The 24573-nt window shown below is 35.6% G+C and overlaps 1 protein-coding gene across 2 annotated transcripts in view; it reads left to right on the top strand.

Annotated features, from left to right (window-relative positions):
- Positions 1 to 24573, top strand: part of LOC113226535 (RNA helicase Mov10l1-like) — a 50498-nt gene that overhangs the window by 13183 nt on the left and 12742 nt on the right. Inside the window, exons 6-16 of one of the 2 annotated variants that reach the window (XM_026459187.1) lie at positions 580 to 683; positions 2222 to 2266; positions 3078 to 3197; positions 3334 to 3430; positions 8849 to 8945; positions 11729 to 11837; positions 13158 to 13331; positions 13850 to 13997; positions 15755 to 15912; positions 16828 to 16962; positions 18083 to 18276. In XM_026459187.1, the coding sequence (XP_026314972.1) occupies positions 580 to 683; positions 2222 to 2266; positions 3078 to 3197; positions 3334 to 3430; positions 8849 to 8945; positions 11729 to 11837; positions 13158 to 13331; positions 13850 to 13997; positions 15755 to 15912; positions 16828 to 16962; positions 18083 to 18276 (1381 nt within the window). The remainder of the gene's footprint in view (positions 1 to 579; positions 684 to 2221; positions 2267 to 3077; positions 3198 to 3333; positions 3431 to 8848; positions 8946 to 11728; positions 11838 to 13157; positions 13332 to 13849; positions 13998 to 15754; positions 15913 to 16827; positions 16963 to 18082; positions 18277 to 24573) is intronic. The other variant, XM_026459188.1, reaches the window with a different exon arrangement.

Raw genomic sequence — 24573 nt, forward strand, 5'->3', positions numbered from 1 at the left:
CAATATCACAATATCAGGCTTATTCGCAAGAATAGTCCTGTCCGTGAAAGCTGAAACCTGATATTAGACCTGATATAGATCGATCCCAATAGATTTTGGTGCGGTCATCTTCGAGTATTGGCTCCGGTATATACTTGTAATATGGCAACCTCTGTTGCACTAGTCCGTACTTGAGAGCGAGATTATTATTATTATGTATTATTTTTATTATGTATTATTTTAAAATACGGTAGATATCGTTGTACTGCATTTTTATTCTATTAATACTTACAATACTATTTACAGTATTTTATGAAATACATAATCGAATTACATTTCCGTTTAAAGCATTAAAATAATTTTCTTAACTGTTCAGGAAATCGTTTTCTTTCAGACATAAGTAATAAAAGTATGCTAGTGGCTCTGCTAGAGTTCCTCCATTCAAAGTTATGGTAATTTCGTCCAAGCCACTCAACTCTCGAGGTTTTTGGTTTCATATTTTTACTACGTATTCTGTACGCCTCACTATCAGTCATGCAAGACTTCATCACCCTTAAGGTTGTTGGTGAAACCAGTACATTTCTATTATGTTAATTTCAGGTGGTTTACGTAGAAGAGCAACTGACAACCCACGAGATATTAATCAGTCCATACACAAGGAAGCAAGTCTGCGCCGACAAGTTGTTAAAGACCACCGTAAATGAGTAAGTTGAAAACAACATAGGTAGAAGAAACTTGATGTCGTCGGCACCGTATTAAACCAAGTGCATAGCCATTATCCAAGTTATTAGTCAAGTTTGTGAAATTAGTCAGTAGTTTCTTCTTCAACTGTCGACTGAATATTTAAAACTGCGAAATATTCATAATCAGTACGCCAAATAAATTGATTTATTGATTAAATATGATAGTAATAGGGTAAATAGTAACTACAGGATTGTAAATTTAGTACCCAAATTTCAACAAAGGCACATTGTGGTGGATGAAGACAAGTATTTCTGCATTAAGTGGTAAAAGTTTGTATTTATTTTCATAAATAAGACCAGCTTTAAAAGATAGTTTTTCACTATAAACTCTTGCAAACTTTGTTAAATTTTGAGTACTACTTGTTATTGCCTGACGACCAAATGAAAGGATCACACGATCACGATCGATCTGAACTGACTTCAAATACAATGTGTACCTAGAATAATGAAACGGTAAGGAGATAATTTTTTTGTTAATCTGGTATCATGGCTTAGAATAACTTAGATCACTAACAAATTAATGAAATTAAATTGAAATAAATTAATAACGGGCGTATCAAATGCTAGGCTTATACTTACAACAACTAGACATTTTAATATAGCTAAAGAATGATATAATTGCTGTTTGTCCATCTCCACCTCGACAAATTTTGCATTCAGCACAACAAACAAACAGCGTTGATATTAAAATATTGAAAAAGATGCGATCTTTTGCACTGTTTACATTTTTCTCTTATGTATTTGTTTGTGTTATTGAATAAATTAAAAAAATATATGAAAACCAAGAGACCACAACAAATCAAATCGTCAATGTAAAAATGCAATCATTCACTAACCAATCAATAATGGCGATGCGCCCTGTAAAACAGACGCGGCATGTTTACGGCAGTGGTCCAGATATCCGACTATCTGGCCTAAGTGTTCGCCGGATATCCGGCCAAATCACTATCCGGTTCATCTCTAATTAATTAATATTATATATATTTAATTTGAAGACTAAATTGCTGATTAAACGAGATAAAAATTAAGATATGCATAATAGTTTTAGTAAGGCAACATCGATCGTTAGTAATTGAATGCCATTAATTACACTGACGTATTGAGACTCAACTGCCATTGCAATAACTTATATAAATAGATTTTAGCAGAAAAATATCATAATTGCAATGTGATCTCAATGAAGTCTCAATGGTATTACAAAGACCCGTGGTTTCAAGAAAATTGGCAGAATTGGGCCGCTGGGCTCCTGGTCTGTAAACATGAAAAATATGTATATGCGTACTGCGTATTATAATAGTAGACACACAATGCGTGCCTAATTTTTCTACACTTGGATGGAACATTGACAGTACATACTTCTACATAATAAAGGAATAACATTTGTGACTGAGATAATACCACATTTAAGAAACCAATTTAAAAACAATCATTTTCGATTTATTACCTGGTTATGTCTATTCTTACTTAATGCAATCATTTTACTTTAATGCGGCATAAAGGGGCGCACCTAGTTACTCGAGGTACAAGGCGCGCGGCGGTGGCTTGTAAGTGATAAATATGAATAAATATAGATGTAACAGAATCTGACGACATTTGCGAAATTTTAAAAGTGTTTTTAATAATATAATTACTTAATATAATTGGAAAAAACGATCTTGATATTTGTGATTTTTAACATCATTCACTGTGTTACTTCTAAAGTGAACTTATTACAGATTCTTTGATTTTTTTTGCATCATATTTATAATAAAAAGTTTCTAAAAGGTTCAATCGTAGTTACCCGCCAAATTAGGATTGGCATCTAATTCTTGTTTTAAAATTTCGTATCATGAGATTCTGCACCTACTTAAACCTATTTCTATTTTTTTTTGCCAAACAACTATGTTTTACATGGTCTCATACAACCCAAAATGGGGATTTTTAGTGGGGCTTTGTGGAATAAACCAATATATCGGACATGATTCTATATCAAGAACAAAACAATGACTTAATCATGTGTATGGCAAAAATAATTAATCCGACAAAATGACACAGCTTTACCCAGAAACCCAATTTTCATCTTCATATAAATTAAATTAAAGGTTTGTAACTGTGACATCGTTAACTGGGTTTTATATAAATTCGAGGCAGTTTAGAAGATGTCTGTTTGCTCTTTCTTTAAAGAATCCCAAGTTGAATCGTTCGAGAAATTCAGATCCCACACGGAAAGTAGGCGCTTTGACGTCGAGTTGCGGACAACAGCCCGTTACACCATACCATACCAATTCAGATCCCAGCAAAGAGTTGCACTCTTCAGTTGTTTCGCATAAAACCCGCTATGGCATACTAAATGAAGATTTACCTATCCGTTTACAGCCGAGGCGACGACATGTTTCGCATACCGAAGAATTACAAGAGCATTTACGCCAACAATTTGAAGGTGAAAGAAGGAGAAGACGTCTCTCAGGAACAGAGGAATCTTTGTAATGAAATCAAGTGCGTATTTCAATCCGGCTAGAAGGCCAGGTATACTTAACGTGGCTTTTTCGGTTTTTTAATGGTGACCTTTAAATAATATACTGATTTTTTTTATCTAAAGGTAAAAACAATACGAAATCCTTTTTTGTTACAGAGAAATTTTTGAAACTGGTGTAACTAAAGAAAACTACATAAGATTCTTCCACAATCTGCTTTGGTATGAAGAAACAATTGCACGAATTAATCTTAAGGTATCTCTCACGTATAATAAAATATTGTATTTTAAAATCAATTATTTTTTAACGAAAATTGCAAATCGCTGCTGTAATGTCGCTGGCCATGTCGTAAACGCGAGCATTACAATACACAATTAGCACGTAGTACACTTCGTATTATATTGCGATGTTTGTTATATTTGCACTGACGAATGCTCCAAATAATTTTCAATACTATAATAATAGTATTGTTTGAAAAGTGGTAAACCGTATAGCAGCGTTCTTTTTTCCGTACTTCTGAGATACCCTGTTATACATTTTTTCAATTTCTATAACGATTTTTTGATTAAAATAATTATAAATTATATTTTAAGGCTTGAACACTCACGGATGACTTTGACTATTTGATCTCTAAGCATTAGTAACAATTTCATATATACAGAAGATATATATAGAATATACATATATAGAATACAGAAGAGTCACAAGTGTTTTTTTGCAATCTATACCTACGTTGTTGTTCCCTCAGAGACATTCGAGAATAAACCATCGTAAAAATAAACATTACATAATATTTTAGGGTCAAAATCGTAATAGCATAAATAGAGAAAGTATTGGGTAAATCGTGCAATTCGATCGTTAGTTGATAGCATCAATTAACAACTAATAGTACTGTTTTCAACTATAAAAGAGAAGTAGAAAAGAGTATTAAAATTAAAACAAATACTTTTATTCGCTATATTTTAAATGCATTTAACAAACTTCAATATTTACTAATTAGTTATGCGACATTGAAAGTATCATTTTTATGTATTATTTATTCAATTTGTTTTATACAATACGTAAATAAACACTTAGATTAATATTAAAAAAAAAGAATAAAAGTACTTACGACCAATACGACTAATTTGTTTTTAACTGATGGAAATTCCAACAATAAGAAGTACACAGTAAAGTGTAACGATACGTAGTTTGCGCGAGGTAAAATAAATAATTAGAACTTTTCTAATATAGTTTTGGCCCAGGTATTCCTGGTAGTGCCGCGGAGTGAATTCCGTACATCTTGGTCCCCGTCTATCGATTCCCGGTAGAACCAGTTTCGGAAACGATTTTAAAATGGTTTTTTGCTACTAGGTGTTCTTGGTAATACCGCGTAGTGTATTCTGTAGCTTTTGGTCCCAGGTTCATTTCCCGGTAGAATCAATTTGGGAAATGTACTTTTGTCTGTTCTGTTGCCAACCACCTGGTCTCAAACTAGGGAACCCCCTGTGCTCCTTATGAGTGCCAGAGAAACTGAATCCAAGCATAGGCATTACCAGAAACCCAGACCAAACCCAAGTTCCACGGGCAACCGAATTCACTCCACGGCACTACCCAGCCTAGGCCTTCTCTTCCAGAACACCTAAACCTTCTCATCAAGTACCATATTATTTGCATGTATATTGCACAAATTCCATACTTCACCATAGATTTATTTTTTATTTCGGCATATCTATATTGTCTAGTCTTTGTTAATTTTAAAAAGATGCAATGTAAATATAACGAAATAACTAATTTATAAAATCTAAAATATAAAAACAAAGTCAAATATATATATACAAATTAAATTTAACACAAACACAAGTGAAATTAATTAAAAACAGCAACTTTTGTGGCATAAACCCAGTCAAAAACACGCGCAGTCCACCCGTCGCAAAGCTTGAAAGGCGACTGAGCGTAGCGTAGTGGAAGGAATTATTTTTTTCAAATAATAACACTTATGAACTATAAGTTTAAAAAAAAATTAACAATACATTCTGTTTGAAATTAAATAATCTATTTTTTCGTGTAAATTTTATAAACAACGGATGTTTGCATGTAAAGAGAAATTGCTTTTTATTCAATTTGAAGGAAGTAACTGTAAATTTTATTTCGTAAAAAGAGCTTAATAAATTGTAGTTTTGCTCCATACATTCAATTATTTAAGGACTACTAGCAATCATATGGGGAACTGTATACGTTTTTACAATAAGATTCCGGAGCATATATTAAGTTTATCATTTCCTAAGTTTAAAAACTACATTAAAAATATTTTGATCGAAAAATCATATTACAAAATTGAAGACTACGTGTTAGATAAAGATGTATGGAAAGACGACATGGCTCCAGAATCCACACAAATTTGATTCAAAGTGTATTCCATAGCATTTAAGTTTATTTGAAAAGAGCAATCCCTAGAGTTTCTTGCTCGTTCTTCTCAGGGAGGTCAGCGTAGTGAACGAGCAGTAGCTTAAATGTGACGTTTTCAAGTGTAAATTTATTTTACCTATGGAATAAATAATCTTTGACTTTGACTTTGACTTCATATATTTTTTTGTGATTATTGGACAATTATTATTATCAGGAATTTAATTTAAAAAGAGCCTAATTCGTCAGTCTAGCATTTGTTCCAGACTTAAACGCTAGGACTCAAGCGTTTCGACAATTTATTTCTAAAACTTATTTTAACATCCAACCGCCATTTTCGGAAAATTGTCACGGTAACGTTGTTCTTGATAGTATGGATAAATATGAGTTCAATTTGATGTATACTGTTTAATTAAAAGCCTTATATACGTGGGGCGCACTATAAGTTTCCGGAATGAATAAGAAAAAAATACTATAAATGGTCAGAAATGAATTTATTGTTTCTCAAAATAATCTCCCTTAGCGTTAATACACTTTTTCTTACGAATGAACCAATTTTGAAAACATAATATATGCCACTCCTCCGTGACAATCTCTGAAACATATTTTTTCATAGTCTTCGACAGCCTCTTCCGATGATGAAAATCGTTGACCGCGTAACTGGTTCTTAATTTTTGGAAACAAATAAAAGTCACAAGGTGCCAGGTCGGGACTGTACGCGGGATGGCACATAAGGTCAACGTTGTTCACCTTCAAAAATTCATTTGTCTGTCTGGCTGTGTGAGAACTGGCATTATCATTCACACATTATGGTGCAAGATGATACGGCGTTTACGGTTATTTTTACGGAGTTTGTCATTAACTTCCGGCAAACAAATGGTCGTGTACCAATCACTATTCACGGTACAACGATTCTCCAAAGCAACGGTAAGCCGCGTGTCCAGTTTTATTAAAAAAAGAAACAATCGTCCGCTCAGAGGCACTTTGCACGTGCGCCACATTGGTTGGTTTCGACTCATCTCGAAAGACCCATACACTCGATTGCTTCTTTGTTTTGGGATCGTAACTATAAATCGTGTTTCGTCACCTGTTACTATATCCCACACCAAATTTGACGTCCCTTCGTTGAATCTGGTAAGCACGGCGTTGCACCAATTACGCTATCCGCTTTTTGAGCCTCGGTCAAACTGTGTCCACCGAGAACACAGCGTTTTCAACCCAAATGTTTGTGTAGTGACTCATGCCTATGCCTAAAGATGCCCGAATCTCATAGTATGTCACTTGCCTGTCTGTTTTCAGCACACGGCACACAGCATCGATGTTTTTGTTGTTCACAGCAGTGGATGGGCGATCATCGCGAAATTCGTCACTGAGATTCACACGACTGCGTTTGAATTCTGGAAACCAGCTACAAATAGTCTTGCTTGGTGCTTCATCGCCAAAATCAGATAGAAGCCGAGTGAAGCTCTACTGAGCTGTTATATTACACTTAGGGTCGTATTCTAGAACTCTACTCAATGCTTAAGTCAGGATTTGAGTATGGTTTAAAGCACTCGAAGTCATACTCAAGTCCCTTCCATTAGGGTCGTATTTCCAGTGCTTGAAATCAAACTCAGATCCTGACTTGAGCATTGAGTAGAGTTCTGGAATACGACTTTCAAAGTCGAAGAAAATCATACTACGAAAATTTTCACGAGTTAAATCCATGGTGATGTAGGCAACCAATTTCTAAAATGACGCCACAGTGTAAAAACAATTGACAGTCAGATAAAACAAACTGTATTCTACAACCATAGAGTTCCATTTTGAAGTGTTGTAATTACTTTTTAAATATTGTTTATGTAAGTGACCAGTTCCGGAAACTTATAGCGCGCCCTTAGTGCGCCCTATGTACACACAGTGTTAGGCGTTAATCAATTAAATTTCAATCAGATTAAAAAATCAATTCAATTGAAATCAATTGCAATTAATTTTTTTAGTTGTTCTAAGAAACAATAGAAACTAACAATTAAAGCCGAAAGTACCGAATAAAAGTGTCATTACGAATATGGGTTAGGGGCGTCACACACCGGTCGGTTCGAATAGGGGGTCGGTTGGGGGGTCTATTGGGGGTAGGTTGGGGGTTCGGTTGGGGGGCCGGTTGGGTTAGGCGGTCAGAGGTGAGTGACCCACCCCTAACCCAAACCCACTCACCCACCCCCTAACCGACCACCTAACCCACCCGCTGAACTACCCCCTAATCCACCCCTAACTCACCCCCTAACCCACCCTCTAACCCACCCCCATATGCCCTATAAATGTATCGTAATTATCAGTTTTAATTGTTAATTGTTAATCATAAACATTGAAAAGATTGAAAATTGATTAATTGTTAATTGTAGATATACGCGATTAACGATTGATTATTGATTAACAATTAATTAATTGTTAATTGCGGTTCTCGCAACTATCAAGTGATAAATCGTCAATTGCTGTTTCACAATTGACAGTTAATTAATTGTCAATCTTTAATTGCAAGAACAATTAAATTTTGCCCAACACTGTGCACACACGGCATATTTTTCACTCGCGAAGGACGCGCAAGTGACGCGCGTGAACGCGATTGCATACGTTCTTATTATGACTTATGACGACCTCGGTGGCCTTACTTTTTACATTGGGGGCACTGCATGCGGATGTCCCGGGTTCGATTCGCGGTAGGACCAATTTGGGAAATTAACTTTTCTGAATTGGTTCCGGTGTGGGTATTCCGGGAGGTGCCCCAGAATTCCGTTGTTCCGGTACTCATAATACAGGGAGTTCCCTAGTTTGAGACCAATTGCCTGGTCTGGTGGTGTGGTCTGGCACATATTATTATTGAGCTCCTACGGCCGTAAACGCGCGTTCATGATAGTCGCGTCGTCCGCACGTAAAAAATACACACATGTGCATAGACAGTAACTTCGCCCGAAATTTTCAATGAAGTGCATGCTGCAAAAGTTTGTCTTTTTTTCGCTGAAAGCTAACGGCAAATAAGTTACGAATTATGAGAATGCACTTTTTGATAATAAATGTATTAAAAAAACGTCACGAGTTTCATGTTATTGCAAACTCATGACCATTCACAGAACTTTCGTTTGCGGCTTGGCCTCATAGCATTATTTCGTGTGCAATAGCTTTTCCGAGACGAGACTCTTTGCTTTCCCCTACAGAATTGAGCGGTCTCGATCAGTCAGCCTGTCAACTGTCATGACGTATTTATATAAAGCCTTCTGTTAATACGTAAACACAGAAACATGTAATTTACAGAAATACAACATGTCAGGAGTACCTCTTTTGGCCAAAGGTGACTATTACGCTTTGGTCGTTCCTGGTCTTGGTGAGAAACGACCTTCACTGATGTTAGGTAAGTGTACATAAATTGATACCTACGTCATTCATTACGTTCTCTTGTCATTTATTAAAGTCTTTTTCTTAAGTACTGTACTTGAAAGAAAATAAAAGCAGCCACTGCCAGATTTTTCGTTTGAAGCCAATTAATTATGTCTTAGTAGAAACAGTAGAACAAGAGCAGCATTTCCTTCATGGAAAGCACCTACCTGCAGGTAGTCACCGTTCTGTTCTGCAACTATACTAAACGAACGAATTACCAGAATAAATAGCATTAAACTACAAACAGGACTAAACATTGTCTTTTCAATAACAAAGGGGCTTTAGTTTCTAAGAAGTAATAGGTTATATCTTCCGTGATTATTATTATTATTTATACATATATGTGTATTTATGTTTTTATTTAAGTGTCTATTTAATTTATTTTCATTTGTATAAGTGCAATAAGTGTATTAAATTCGTATATTTAGTGAGCGTTTGTTGCGCCTCTAATATGGAATAGATTGCTACCTAGCAACAAGGTCGTTTGTTGTACCTGTCTTTTGTTTTATATGTTCTAGAATGTAATAAAGAATATTTGTATTGTATTGATTACGATTTCTTTAGTAAAGGCTAAAATTTACGATATAAGATCCAACTTTTGGTAGTTTTACTGCAAATACAATACACACACAACCACTTTTTACGGCGATGCGCGGTGGAGCGTTTAGCGGGGCGTTCAAGGTTGCGCGTACGTTGTGTCTTGTGTCGTGTGTATCCAACACAAGACACATTGTATGCCCGCTGAACGCACCACCGTTCCGAATCTGCAGCCTAAATGCTAACAAGTTAGCAACAAGAATAGTAACTAACACAGAATAAATAAACGTTCTAGAGTCCATAGTAATGTCCCAGGGTTCATGAATATACTTATAGGACAATTTGTATAAGGATCGGCAACCATTTATACATATTTGGCAGATTACTCATGTGTACATTGATTTAAACTTTCACGATTTTCACACATATTTGATTTTAAATTCGGGACTTAATCGTGTATAAGAACATATTTTATTTACCTCGACGTTTCGGACGTATTGCAACGTCTATGGTTTCGAAGGGACTGAAGAGGCGAGTGTCAACATCTTCTAGCCGTGTGAGTTTTTGTAACCCGCACTTGGCCTTCAATCATTGTTTGTGCACTAGGGTTGTCACTACCGACACGCAGTTCTCACGATATCCGGCGACTTGCCAGGCGATATTTGATGTCGCTTACATTTGCTGATGGCTGCATCCACGACGATGAAACCTTAAAACCGTCTTTTCTGTTGAAATTTCGATGTTTTTTATTTTCAACAGCTTCACCTGCAATTCTACTATAGTAATGACGTTCTGTAGAAAGGATCTCGGGATTATGACGCTCAATCCGTTGGTTTAGTCTTGATTCCAGCATTTGCTGTTATTTAAGGTTATCTAATATTAATTCCCTTACAAAGACTAATTAAGAAAATATCACTGACTAATTAAATGTGCTGAAAAATTAAGTTTTTTTTTATAATAATAATATTTTATATAATTTATTTCGACTACATTTTTTAAGATCCAGTCTTATTAGTACACTTATGTAACTAAATTGATGTTAAATAGACACAAATAATGATTATTATTTTTGTAAAATGTTACAATTAGATATACTCGTATCGTATACGATAGACTCTCATGAGTCCATTTGATCAGGACCCAAATGAAAGACTTTATCATTCTTCATTGCATCAAATAATAACAAAATTACAGTTAAATTAAAGTAAAACATACATGAAATTTTTTATTGAATTTAATTTCCCAAAAAAATATTGATATTCAATTATTTTTTGTGAAATTATAGTTTTTGTGAAACTAGTTTGTTATGTTGGTAATGTTGGATCTTTGTATTAATAATTATATCAAACTAGTGGAGTAATTTCACAAAAAATAATTGAATATCAATTCAACAAAAATTTAATTAAAAGTTAATAGCGACATATCTAGCCAGGGCCGGTAGCTGTAAAGGTATTTAACTGGGTGACGATATACTTTCATAGAATTCTCATAGATGGCGCTAAGGCTAAAAGTCGTTGAAAAACCTAATACAAAAATCCAACAACAAGCACATTGAAAAATTCTTGAGGTCCGCTGATTCGTTCCGTGGCATAGGTGGCATAGCGTCAGCCATGGCTTGCTAGAAGACGTCGGTTCGAATCCGGCCGGATCGAAGAAATTTTTTCTGTTGATCTTTGTATTAATAATTAAAACATACATGTAAGTAACGCACATAATAAAAGGTATGACCAAACAGCTGTCGCTGGTTTTTAATTTCAATATTTTTTCAATAATAACTTGACAAAAGCTTTATTTATTTAAAATTATGTAGTGGGTATATATAGGGTTTGGTAGAATGAGAAATTGTGGTGCCAATATTGGTAATCCCATTGATAAAATTGATCAATGCTTGGCAAGATACATTTTTGTTATCAATCGTGTTTTTTTTGTATAGAGTAAACATAAAACATCCGTAATTCGTTTTATTTACCTTTTATTATATTATTACTCGTATTAAATAAACACAGTCAAATTATCTATGTTGCACTAAAAAACAATGCTTAATTGATAAGACACTTCTAACCAGTAGTATAAAAAGACTCAAATACAAAACTGCAAGTCATTGCTAGATTGCCACGAATGTCCTAGTTAGCCAACATACATGCAGTCCTTTTTGCTTCGTCATAGTCGAGTAAAAACTTGTAAAACACCTTTTAATGGTGCCCCTATTATGATTCACAGGTGACCTGGTGTTCCTAAAGCCGCAAGATAACGAAGAGTTAATGTTCGAGGCCATCGTCACTGACATGGCCGCCGAGAACATTGTCTACGTCAGTGGATTGCATCCTGAGTAAATACATTTATTCATTTACGTATAAAGTCTTTTGTAAGTTGATAGTGTATTAATTATTACATAAATAGGCGCCTTGTCGTCGAGTTGCGGACACCAGCCCGTGACACCAAGTACCAAGTAATTATTACATGACGAAATTTAAGCTTGCACAATTACAAACGGTTAAAGTATGAAATTGCTGTTCTACAAAGACAAAAAATGTATAAAAATGTCGTTATTTTTATCAAAATATACATCTATGGGATCAATCAACATCTTTCTGAAAGAAACTTCTTGCAAATTTAATTGGAAAAGGGCTTTTATTACGTAACCGTCGTGTCACATGTTGTTACGTCACGTCGACGTGTCCCTAATTGCAGCGTCACCATGCTCGAGACTTTAAAATTTGACTAGTCAAAAGTTCTAGTCACAATAAACTAGACTAGTCGGCCCGCCATTCAAAAGTTGTAAGGGTCTTTTACTGACCACGCTGAAATAAGCTTATTCCAGCGACACCTTTCCTTAATCTCGAGAACTAGAACTACAGGGCCTAGCAAAGATTTGATTGCACCCAAAAAAGTCGTGAATTAGTCTGTTCTAGTAACAAAATTTTAGAATTAGTGACTAGTCAAAAATTCGACCATGGTCACTCTTGAATCGGAGACGACACATCAAGTTTTATCTGTGCTTTAAAATATATTCACTCATCAAAGTGCACAGTATCCCTCAACATTTGATGACTTTGCGGGTCTGGGCATAGCCTCAATATCCCGTACGATAAATAATGGACGTGCGTAGCAATCGTTGTAGCATGGAAAATCAAATGCGTTTTCTTACAATCCTGTATAATGTATTTAACCTGTCAATTCGTGACTACAAACAATATCGTAACGTACAACTCCTTTAAGTTTGCTTCGAATAGGTATTGTAAGTCGATCATAATCTCAGTACAAAGTACTAACAAAACCGACCTCAAAAGGTCGTGGAATTACATCTATTTGCTAAGTATTATTGAAATCGTTGACCGGAAAGCGTGCGAATCCGGCACCCCTAGTTTGCCACCCTTAGAGATGGAATATTTTCTTCAAATTTAAATGGGACCGCTATTGAGATACCCTCTTTCCAACAAAAAAAAAAAGATCATCAAAATCGGTTCACAAATTTGCCGGAGTTGTCGCGTTCAAAGAGTCGAATTGAGAACCACCTTTTTTGAAGTCGGTTAAAAATATATTTATATTAAACAGTGATTTTTATTTTATTTATTTTTTTTTTTTCATTTTACATTTGTTGGATTTTGTATATCTTATGTGTATATTAAAGCATTGATGTTTATTTCAGTTTCAAGAAATTCTACCGTATAGACGGTCTATTTGACGTACGTTTCATCATGTCCCGTATGCCGCTCGAGCGCATGCACCAGGCCGTAAACTCGGTCGTCAAGGAAAGCGTCGACGTAAAACGGGTCTTCCCTCACGCAAACAAGAATATTGTGCAAGTTAAACCTATAAAGTAGTGAGTATATACATGTAATTTAAAGAGCAAATTATTTTAGGTCTCTCAATTATGGCGCTAGACTTTTAAACATTCCATTCAGTCTAATGACTTGTAATGAAGAGATAGGTTATTTGTTGTTCGGTCACATTGCGACGGTCCTTATTGTGGCTCCCACAGGTGTCGTCACGTCTGTCTAGTGATAGAGAAGGCATAACTTACGTATTACATCTTTTATGTGTTAATTTGTACTTACTGTTATATGCGTTTAGACACAAGTATAACTACAACACTTCCGCCTTAAATACACAACTGAACACAGACCTTTTTTAGAAAAGGAGTAAGTACCCTTTCGCTACAATTGCCAATAGGTCCTAAGTTGGTGACTGCTGGAAAGCGAACGTATATTTTCCCCATCGTCGTATGACAATTGATGTTATTGTAAATCTCAGATCGGGTATCAAGTTACACGCTTAGGGCCTGGTGAGCCAGCGTTCGTTTTCAAACTTAAAGTTATTGTCTATGATGCACGCTTTCAGCTATTACAACCCTAAAATCGAAACTAACGCTGAACAGCGTTTGGCGGTGGAACGCATCGTTAGTGGCACATCAGGTACTGCTCCTTTTCTCGTGCACGGTCCGCCCGGCACTGGCAAGACTGTTACCATCGTCGAGGCCATCCTGCAGGTAAAGTTTACTATAACACATATAAGACTCAATTTATATTGCGGCGGAACGGAATGGAAATGTATTTTTGCAAAATCTTCCGCGGAATTCTCGCGCATGCTCGAGAATGCTGCGCATTCCGCGGAGAATTCTGTCTCGTATCTAGTCTGTACGTTACACAATTGACGATAAATTTTGTACCGGGTTCGATTACCCAGTTTTATTTTCCCTACGATGATAAAAAAATCAAACAAAAAAAGAAATCTGAAAATTGAGTTAATTAAGTTAAGATAAAAAAAAATTACAATTTAAAATTTATATTTTGAAATAAAAAATGGTTACATAAGTTTATTACGGGTCGTGGTAACGTGCCTTAAGACTTTGGGTTTTCCGCTTCCGAGAATAGTACTCCCCTGTATATTTGCTGACGCAGAAGAAGGGCCACACAACGAGCAATTGGTAGCCGTTCAGCGGAAATGGTTCGTCCTAATCCGGATATAGTTAAGCTCCAGGTGTATGAACCCGAAGGAAGCTCAGCAAAGGTAGCTTTCAAACCCCAATGTAGTTTTCCAACTCGAAGGTGACTCCTGGAACGGATAACCAATTGGTAGTAATAGTCCCTTTGCCTCCGTTCTGAAAGTCCATCGACGGCAAAAGAAAATTAGGGAAGCACCTACGTAGTAGCAATTGCCAGTGGCGCGACCAGAACGGAGTTGCAGTTTAAAGTGTGTAAAAATCACAGACATATATCTAGATAGACGCCTCAAGTGTATGTACTTCGCGTGCCCAAAGTAAGTGAAATTCACTTACTTCGCGTGCCCAAAGTAAGTGAAATTCACTTACTTGCCGCTGCTACACTTCAGAACGCGCTCGACCGTTATCGTAGGTAAACAACAGTCGAAAACGCGAAAAATGCATAATTATGCCATTATTAACTGCAAAAGCACCATAACTGTGGGTAAACGGGTAAACAGGGACGTTTCCTTCCACGGGAAAGTGATTTTGTAATCAGAAGTTGCATAATTTATTTTAAAAACATTTATTTTGGTTTTGTACGATTTCGAGAAAACAAATATGCAACCGAGTGTATGTGTCATGATTTGTAATACATTGCGGCTTTTACTTGGTATTTTGGTATTTACTTGGTATTATATTGGTACAACAATGTTTCTAGTCGCATTTTAAATCAGTGAGCTCCGTAGTAATGCAAACTGTATCCGCACAATATGTTAAATTTGCTAACAGAAGCAAATTAACTATTGTATTTATCCAATTTTTGTATAAAAAGATTATATAGAAATTGGATAAACAACATAAACAATCAAATTTATCGCTATTGATTAAGCTGTTTATAAAGATAGATAATAGAAGACATAGAGTAGCTATTACTCTATTTTGGTCAGATAATGTATATTAAAAATTAAAGATTGAGAACCGGGAAAGATCTAGTATTAATATAAAAGAAGATCATTTTGGTTTGTTTTAACTTGCTTATTAATTGTGTTAAAGAGTAAATGTTATTGTAAAAAGAGAAATAGGTTTACAGCTCACAGCAAAGTTCACATAGAAATCAAAAAGTACGTATTTCTGAATTTAAATTATTAGAAATGATAATGGAAATTCAAATTATGCAACAATAAAGTCAAAATTATGTTCGAACAAAATTACAAAATTCCGAAAAATCTTTATGTGGCTATCTGGTTCAATATTGGATGGCAATGAAGTATCGGTCGACATTACATTTTGAACTCAGACTATCTGTTTAATTTTCACTTCAGCTAGTGAACAAAAATGCAAACAACCGCATAATGGTGTGCACGGATTCCAATATGGCAGCTGACCACGTGGGCACCGAGCTCATCAAATACACGCACATGCTCACACACCTCCCAAAGGGGCAGATGTTGTTGCGTGCGAACTCTAAATTCCGCGTATGGTTAGTATACCTGCATTAACTCAAATTAGTATTTTATTATTTTATATGAAGTATGTTTTTAATAACTAATTTCTTCTACACGTCATTTTCCTTATCGCATTATTTGGGGTCTTCGCAGTCTGTCTTCATCCATTTTCTTGTTTTCGTACAAAAATTAAAAATGCTGTCGATAACAAAAAGCTCAAAAAAATTGTAGTTTAACCATTTACTCTATGTAGAATTGACTACCTATTATTTAATTAACGATGTGGGTATGCAAATTATTATTGATATGTATGATTTAGGAGATAGCGGGTCATAACGGCACGGTGCTTTGGAGGGCTTGAGTAGAGGCATATCGACGCCCCTGACGAATAAACGTGTAAAAGTTATTACCTTTTTTTTCATTCTGTAAAGTTCTGTACTAAAAGTACGTATGTATGTACAGTTTATGTAGGTTTATATTCAGTCATATTTACGTTGTCGTCATTACTATTTATTTAAATCAATATACATATATAGCAATAATGTCCCGCACACTTACTTTATTCACCATGGCTAGGGTTGCCTGGAAGAGATCTCTTCTAGATATAAGCTCAACTTTATTTTATGGCCTTTGTAACATGTATTTTTTATTGCCATTTATTTGTGCAATAAAGATTTATATATACAAGTTTATACTAAATAAACCTACTAATATTTTTTACGAAAATAAAATAAATTTATTTTAATGTATGTAACTCTAATGTTTTTTTCTACGGACAATATAAATTATGCACGAATATAACTATAAATTGTCTTTAAATCAATACACGAATACTGTTTAGTACTGTAAACAACATACCCGACTTTAGCCTTATAATTATCAATTATTAGTAGAATTTTAATATGAGCGTTCTCTCGACAGCACTAATAAAAACGAATTTGTAAATTTAGGGAAACTTTACCGGAAAGCCTGATGAGCTACTCGAACGGCTACAACTACGACACGTTTACGCGGTTAACAATCCAAATCTTCAAGACGTACAAAATCGTCATCACTACGCTGTCCCATGCCGCCAAGTTCGCCAAGTAAGTTTAAAAAAATCACTTAGATATTTATTTTTATGTTCATGCCATGAAAATAAAAATAAATGACGGGATAATTCAATACTTAAAATATTTATGAACAGTACTGGACTACATAATTTATAGTCGTTAAAAAGCACATCTATACCGGTTTTAATTTTTTTATTTAATTGAAGCATATTCACTTGAGAACTCATCTTTGCATTTTTATTTAAACTTAAGTATTTTATACTTTTACAACGAAAAATTCACTGCAAACTTAAAACCTTGTTGTTTTTATCGTCTTATTTATTTAATATTATTAAATCAATAAAATGGTAGTTTAGATAATAGTTTTTTATTTAATACTGCAAAATTTTACTGACAGTACCAAAGCAAGGAAATTAACTCCGGGGTTTAACCCAGAAAAACCAAACTAGAACCAATTTTTTGAAAAGTATGAGTACACCAAATTGGTCCTACTAATCGAACTCTTTCCGGGGCCAAGTCCTTCATGGATACCACCGCTACACTGGGAGGCGCAGTGATTATGTGAGACTCTTACTCACTAAGGCGATTAACACACTGTACTGAGCGCGAGACGCGGGATCACGCGCGCAGTGGCGGAGACGCAGATCTGCGTCAATGCGCGGTTTAATCCGCGCGGGGGCAGCGGTCTAGCGGCCCCGCGTCACTTAAAGTACTCGCTTCGCACGTGATCGCCGTAGTGATTATACATGTAGCTGAGATCCTTCTTTGACAAGAATGGTTAATAATACAAAACTCATTCAGGACGCTGCAGTTATACTGTATATTTGATTTTTGTTTACTCAAAGTGCTCCGTCGCGGTCCGCGGTGCAGTGTGATAATCGCCTAAGTGCATCCGCCCACTCCGCATGTGACGGGTCTATGGCGAGATATCTTACGATCCATGACCCCATCTGCGGCTGTCCCGTCAGCACGGACCCACCCCCGGATTATCATTACATCTCCGTCCATCTTTAGTGCGCCAGCAATCCCGTGAACCCTTATTCACCGAAAATCGAACCTGGGACAACCTTATCTAGCGTCCACGATCTAACTGCTGGCTATCTAGGTCGTCAATATATATTATCAGTTTCATATTTCCCAATTTGTATAACAGAGAGTTACGAATAAAGCGCTTGAAGCGTCCAATCACGCATCTGTTTATCGACGAGGCAGCCCAAGCGAGCGAGCCTGCCTGCCTCATCCCTATTTGTGGTCTGCTGTCACCCAACGGAGCCTTAGTACTTGCCGGGGATCCGTTGCAACTTGGACCTGTTATCATTTCACATAATGCTCGAAGACTTGGTCTAGGTACCTATTCTGCCTTCCTTATCATAAATAACGTATCGCCATTTTTAGCGGAATTGAGTTATTAACATATCTGGAATCAGTGGAACGAGACTTACAACCCCCTATAAGCGGTTTTTTTTTTGTTTAGTTTCAGTTTATTGTTAAGCAAAATTACCGAAAATTTAAAATTTTGTTAATGTCAATTAACATTTCCGTCCATTACATTTTCACAGAAAAAAAGTTAGATGCTAATGTCTCTAAAGTAAAGTTAATTTAATATAGATAATACTATTTATAACAATTAATTAATAAATATATGTATAAATAGTAATAAAAAATCCACGTTAATCAATTATGTTCAAATCTAAAATGTATCATAATTTGAAGTGTAATTTGCTACACCCTTACGGGGTATTTTGGAGGCATGCAGGGTGAGGTGGCTAGGGTGGTGATTATATTAACACTGTACTAGCTTCCTTCACGTTTGAATTCCATTTTACATCAGTTGAAATAGAGTCATCTGCCTGTCATGTATAAAAAAAATGTACCTACTTAAATAGTCCTAACTAAATCTGTACCACCTATTCATGTGAAATGCAAAATAAATAAATAAGTTACCAAAATGCAAATGCGTTAGTTATGACAAGGAGGGCAATATTACATAGTTATGTTATAGTTGAAGAAATATTATTTGCACTGATGAATCTGATGATGATGAATCTCTTGGAACGACTTATCCTTTCTATCCTGTAGTGTAGAGTAATAAAACCATTAACACCTCTTTTACTTAAAACGTACATGGACTTTAATGATCGTGTTCCATCGTACGAGTCATGGGTGCGTTAAATGCTTTTTGTGCATTCTAGATTTGAATTATTTATTCATCAGGTTGTTTTTTAAACTACTAGGTACTTCGTAAAATACCGACTGACGACTTTGTTCTTACAAATTCAACAAAGTTAGTTACGCATAAAGATTACCAAGCTTAGAATCAAGTGCCAATGCGTAAAAGTGTTTAAACTAGTTGTTTGCACTATAGCAGAGGTCGGCCTTTGAGTTGGAAGAGCTAAAAATTACAATTTATTTATTTAATAGTTTATTGTACAGGAAAAATACGACTTACTTTATTTTTTCTGTACACAATGAATACAAGGAAAATTAAAACAAAAGGTTCTCCTTATTTCTAATAGAAATTTCTTCCTGCATACGTCCACAAAAAAGCAAAAAAAGGTAATATAAAAATTATAACAATAAATTTATGTTGTTATGAATTATATAAATACTTAGATAAATACATATTTTATAATATAATAAATAAGATATGGATGGAATAGCAGATAAATAATGCACTTTAACTCTCACTTTAAAATAGCTAACGATTTACTTTCGTGAACAGTAATAGGAAGTGCATTCCAAGCCTGACCGCATGAACAGTGAAGGAATAAGAACAGAAAGCGCAATCATCAATCATGGAAAAGATAACTGGGATCTAACAAGAGGGCGACACAGGATTATGTAAAATATTATAAAGAATGAACACAATGTGCAAATTCCTGCGGAGACGGATGGGAAGCCATTTGAGCTGACTGCGGAAATGTGAAATTATTTACGAAGCCCAAAGATGAATGTATAAAGATACATAGGTTTTGCAGTCGTTCTAGCTTATTTAGCAGCTCTTTAGAAGCATCCAAATAGCAGGAATCGGCATAGTCTAAGAAGGGCAAAATAAGAGTTTGGACTAAACATATCTTGGTTTTTAAAGGAAAAACGTTTTGGAGGCGCTTAAGTGAGTGCAAGGAGAAATGGACTTTGCGACTGACTTTATTAATATGTAGAGTCTAAACCAAATTACTATCTAAAAGCAAGCCGAGATTCTACAGACAGAATCTAGATCCAATAACCCACGCATATGCCCACTTCCCACAATCATAGCCTACGACTTTTTGGGATTCACCAATAAACCAAAAGACTCGCCCAATGAGCGATGCTTCGTAAATCAGCATTAAGCGCTTCAACGGCCGTAACGAAATCAGACGCTTTAAAACTACGGTAAAGATGCAAATCGTCAGCACAGAGATGAAAGTTTGAAGAGGGCACAAAAGTGACAGACTTAATGAAAACAGAGAAGAGGAGAGGGGAAAGAACATCACCCTGAGGAACTCCCGCAGCTAAGTCGCGCCAATCAGAGGAAACCTCATCTGAGCTAATACACTACAAGCGGCCTCTAAGGTAGGAGTCGAACCAAGTATAACCCAGGGGTTCCCAAACTTATTTTGTTCACTGCCCACTTTGAGAAAGAATTATTTTTTAGCGCCCCCTTTTTTTCACCTACTTAAAAACCACTATAACTTCAAATTAAATTAATTATTGTATTAATATAATTTAATTGTTTAATATACATATACAGGGTGTCCGGTAATGAATGTATCATACTGAAATGGCTTATAGCACAGCTTAAGACTGTTCCAAAAAAAATGCAAAAAAAATCGATCCCGGGCTATAACAAAAGACGGGCGGAATGTGGCTATCGTGCAGGTGGCAAATAACGGTCCCACGTGGTACTTTAAAGACAACAATTGAAAAATTACTTTGATTGGATTTTTGCATAATTTTGCTGTAAATAAGTTTTAAATAAAATTTTATTAATGCCTAATATTATTTTTTATCAAAACTCAATAGTCAAGAACAATTCAGGATAAGAAATGTTCCAATTTTGCAAACATAGTTTTTTAGTAAAATTTACTCCGTTTGCACATTAATAGCAATAATTTCATATTTACATTAGATACAATGAGAAATGATACCATTTTGAAATCCTCATTAAACCTACTTTATTTTAAAGTACTTGGCCACACAGCTTATCATACTTTTTTTTTATACAGAAGGCGCGTAAACTTCGTAAAAAATAAATTATTTCTCTGAAAAATGAAGTTAAACTTTTTTTTTTAAAAATGTACATTACTTAGTCATACCATTTAATGCTTATCTAAGGACACAGTTACCGTAAAATATTATGACACCAAAAAACCAAATAAATTCATTCATTTGTAGTCATAGTGCACAAAAACCTAAAATAAGATAAAAATAATTAACTTTCAAGAAAAAAAACATTCCTTAGGTACTACATGGGATAGATTTTTTTTTGCATTTTTTTGGAACAGTCTTGAGCTGTGCTATAACCCATTTCAGTATGATACATTCATTACCGGACACCCTGTATATATTAGCGGAGATTAAACATTCATTCTAAACGAAACTTTTACTATAACCTGCAAGAGTTAACTTGAGACCTGAGCGCATTAGCTAGTAAGTACACAACGGCGTTCAGGTCTCAAGTTAACTCTTACGGGCTACACCTGCCAATGAGAATGATTATTGAAACGCAACTTTATATTATTCAGACAGAGTATATTTTATTCAAAATAAATCAAACATAATCGATTCTAATATAAAAACTAAGTGAAGGATAAATCTGATGCTATTTAATAAGTTTGTTGATATCAGGTTCCAATTTACACAAGAACAGCCACAAGTCACCACGTTCGGTAACATGCAAACGATTTTTCTTTTTAGTAAGCAGCGTTGTCACAGCATTAAAACCACGTTCACACAAATATGACGATGGGAATGCTATCAAGAATCTTTGAACGATTGATCACTATCCAGGGTACGATTGCGGGATCGGTTTTTGTAGCCAAAATTCTTGGTAGCCATTTTTGAACTTGATTTTTATTTCCTCGTTTGTTGTCAATTCTCTAAGTTCTTCTTCCAGCTGAGGTGATATTGCTGTGTTGACATTTGAAAACGGATCCAACACCCAGTCTGGTATTTCCATGTTCAAAATGTCCTGGTATCGTTCGGTGAAGTCATGTGGAGATTTTCCAAATGTTGGCAGTAGGCAAACAAGTCGTCGTTACTGCAGGATCTAATAAATTCGGAAAATTATAAAACTCACGTCTGCCCGTATTCTTTTTGTGTAGAAGCAGTTTGGCTGCGAAAGCAGCAACGACGTTTTTGTTTTAATTAAATTTAGTTCATCGCCTTGCAGTTTGAGATTCATGTCGTTGATCAATTTATACAGGTCTGTCATGTAAGCTATATCATTCTTTGATGTAATGCGCGCAATTCTGTATCTTTAGTTTCCAAGAACTCTATCACAGAGTCAAACAGGTTGTAAAATCGAGTCAGACAATTGCCTCTTGATAGCCAACGAACTTCAGTATGAAACAACATACGGTTGAAATCTTCGTCATTAGTAACACAAAGCTGATGAAATAATCTATCATTCAAAGAGCTGTTACGGATTTTATTGACTGCTTTGATGACATATTGCAATGTTTGAAATAGTCGTTCACTTAAATTTTTAGCAATCAAATGTTGTCTATGAATAACGCAATGTACAGCAAGGACATCTGGAATTTTATTTTTTAAGGTCACTATGAAGCCTTTATGGCACCCTGTCATAGCCGGAGCGCCATCCGTAGCAACTGATATAATACTTTTCAAGGGACTCTCTCATTTTCCAATGTATTGAATATGGTTTCGCCTTTTGTATCGGTCTCTAAATTTTGTAGCAAACAATAGTTCTTCACATATTTTCTCATCTTTAATAAACCTCACGTAAGACAGCAACAGTGCTTCATTAGTTGGTAAAGTGGAATCATCAAGCTGAATTGAGAATTGACTAGTCCTCAGATGATTGCACAATGATTCTTCAATGTTTTCAGCCATTTCATCAATTCGTCTTTGCACAGAATTATTACTTCCTTTATTGCTGACAAAATTAACTCTTCTGTGATGTTGCGTGGTTTGCCTTTTTGATCAATTAACAAAGAGATAAGTATTGTACGAAGCTCGAAGTCCGTCGTCATCTTGCTTAGCAGCCGCTGAAAAGAGTTTTGCTACACTTGGCTGAGTATTATGCTTCTTCTCTAGGTCTTGAAAATATGCTACATTCTTGTCTCTCTTATCTGGGTGCATTTTATTCAAATGATCTTGCAGTCTTGAAGGCTTCATTGCTTCATTCCAAAATGTTTTAAAAAGGCGATGATGAGTTTGAGGGATTTTCAATGAATCCGAATTTAATATATTCCGCACAGTATTGCCGTCTCTTCTTTTTTACTTCCGACATTGATTTGAGAAATACGTAAGTAAGTGTTGAACTTAAATACTGCTTATCTATTACGCGCGAAACCGCAAATGAAAATAAAATAAATATAACGTTGTTTATATAGGATTGCATAAGCAGCACGCACCGACGGGAATAAGACAAAGATGCATAAACTCGTTTATCTCATTCGACGCTCAATCGTACTCAACAAGTAAGAACAAGTATTCTGTGAACCAGCCGATTGATACAGGAATGCACAAATCGGGTTATTTAACAAAAACTTATTAAAACATGATTGCCCGCGGTCTATTATCTACGATAATTACCTATCTAGGTATACTAATAACTATTAAAATGCGAAACTGTGTCTGTTGCCTTTTTATTTGTTTGTTTGTGTCTACTTTCATTTCGAAACGGAGCGACCGATTGACATGATTTTTATTTTATTTATTCAATAAGGCAGGACAGAACTGCACGGAGAGAAATATCGAACCGAGTTAGTTTGAGCAATCTCTTAATTTATATTAGTTGATGCTCACAAGTTGTTACTTACAAATCCCCTAAGCCTCTACACAACGCCCCCATTTTTTTTTCTGGGTCTCTTACCGCCCCCCGTTAGGCCTGCAGCGCCCACAAGGGGCGTTGTCGCCCACTTTGGGAAAGGCTGCTATAACCGAAGGAGAAATATTAAAAGAGCGAAGAGAAAGAAGCAAGCAATACGTCAAAGTCGACAGAGTTGACTGCTGAAGTCCAGAAGTATAAGCAAAGTGAGCAGACCATTGTCTATTGCGAGGCGAATATCATCTGTTACCTTCAACAGTACTGTCACAGTGCTATGGCCAGAACGAAAACCTGACTGAAACGGGGAAAGCAACTTATTAGATGAAAGATACAACATTAACTGCTTGTTGACAACGTGTTCGAGGACTTTGGATAGAAAAGGGAGAATGGAAATGGGACGGAATTCGGAAAGGCAAGTAGGGTTAGACGTTTTGGGTAAAGGTATAATATGAGCGAGTTTCCATTAAGAAGGGAAAGAACTAGCTTTTAAAGAGAAGTTAAAAACATGAGTAAGGATAGGGATGTGTTCAGGGAGTATGAGGCTAATCATACGGGAACTGAGATCATCATTGCCAACAGCAGTAGAAGAAAAGAGAGAATATGAGTTTTCACTTCACATTCGGTAACAGTCCGGAAGGGGAAAGAGG

Source organism: Hyposmocoma kahamanoa, unplaced genomic scaffold (genome assembly GCF_003589595.1).
Source record: "Hyposmocoma kahamanoa isolate Upper Pololo Valley unplaced genomic scaffold, ASM358959v1 192, whole genome shotgun sequence".
NCBI lineage: Eukaryota > Metazoa > Arthropoda > Insecta > Lepidoptera > Cosmopterigidae > Hyposmocoma > Hyposmocoma kahamanoa.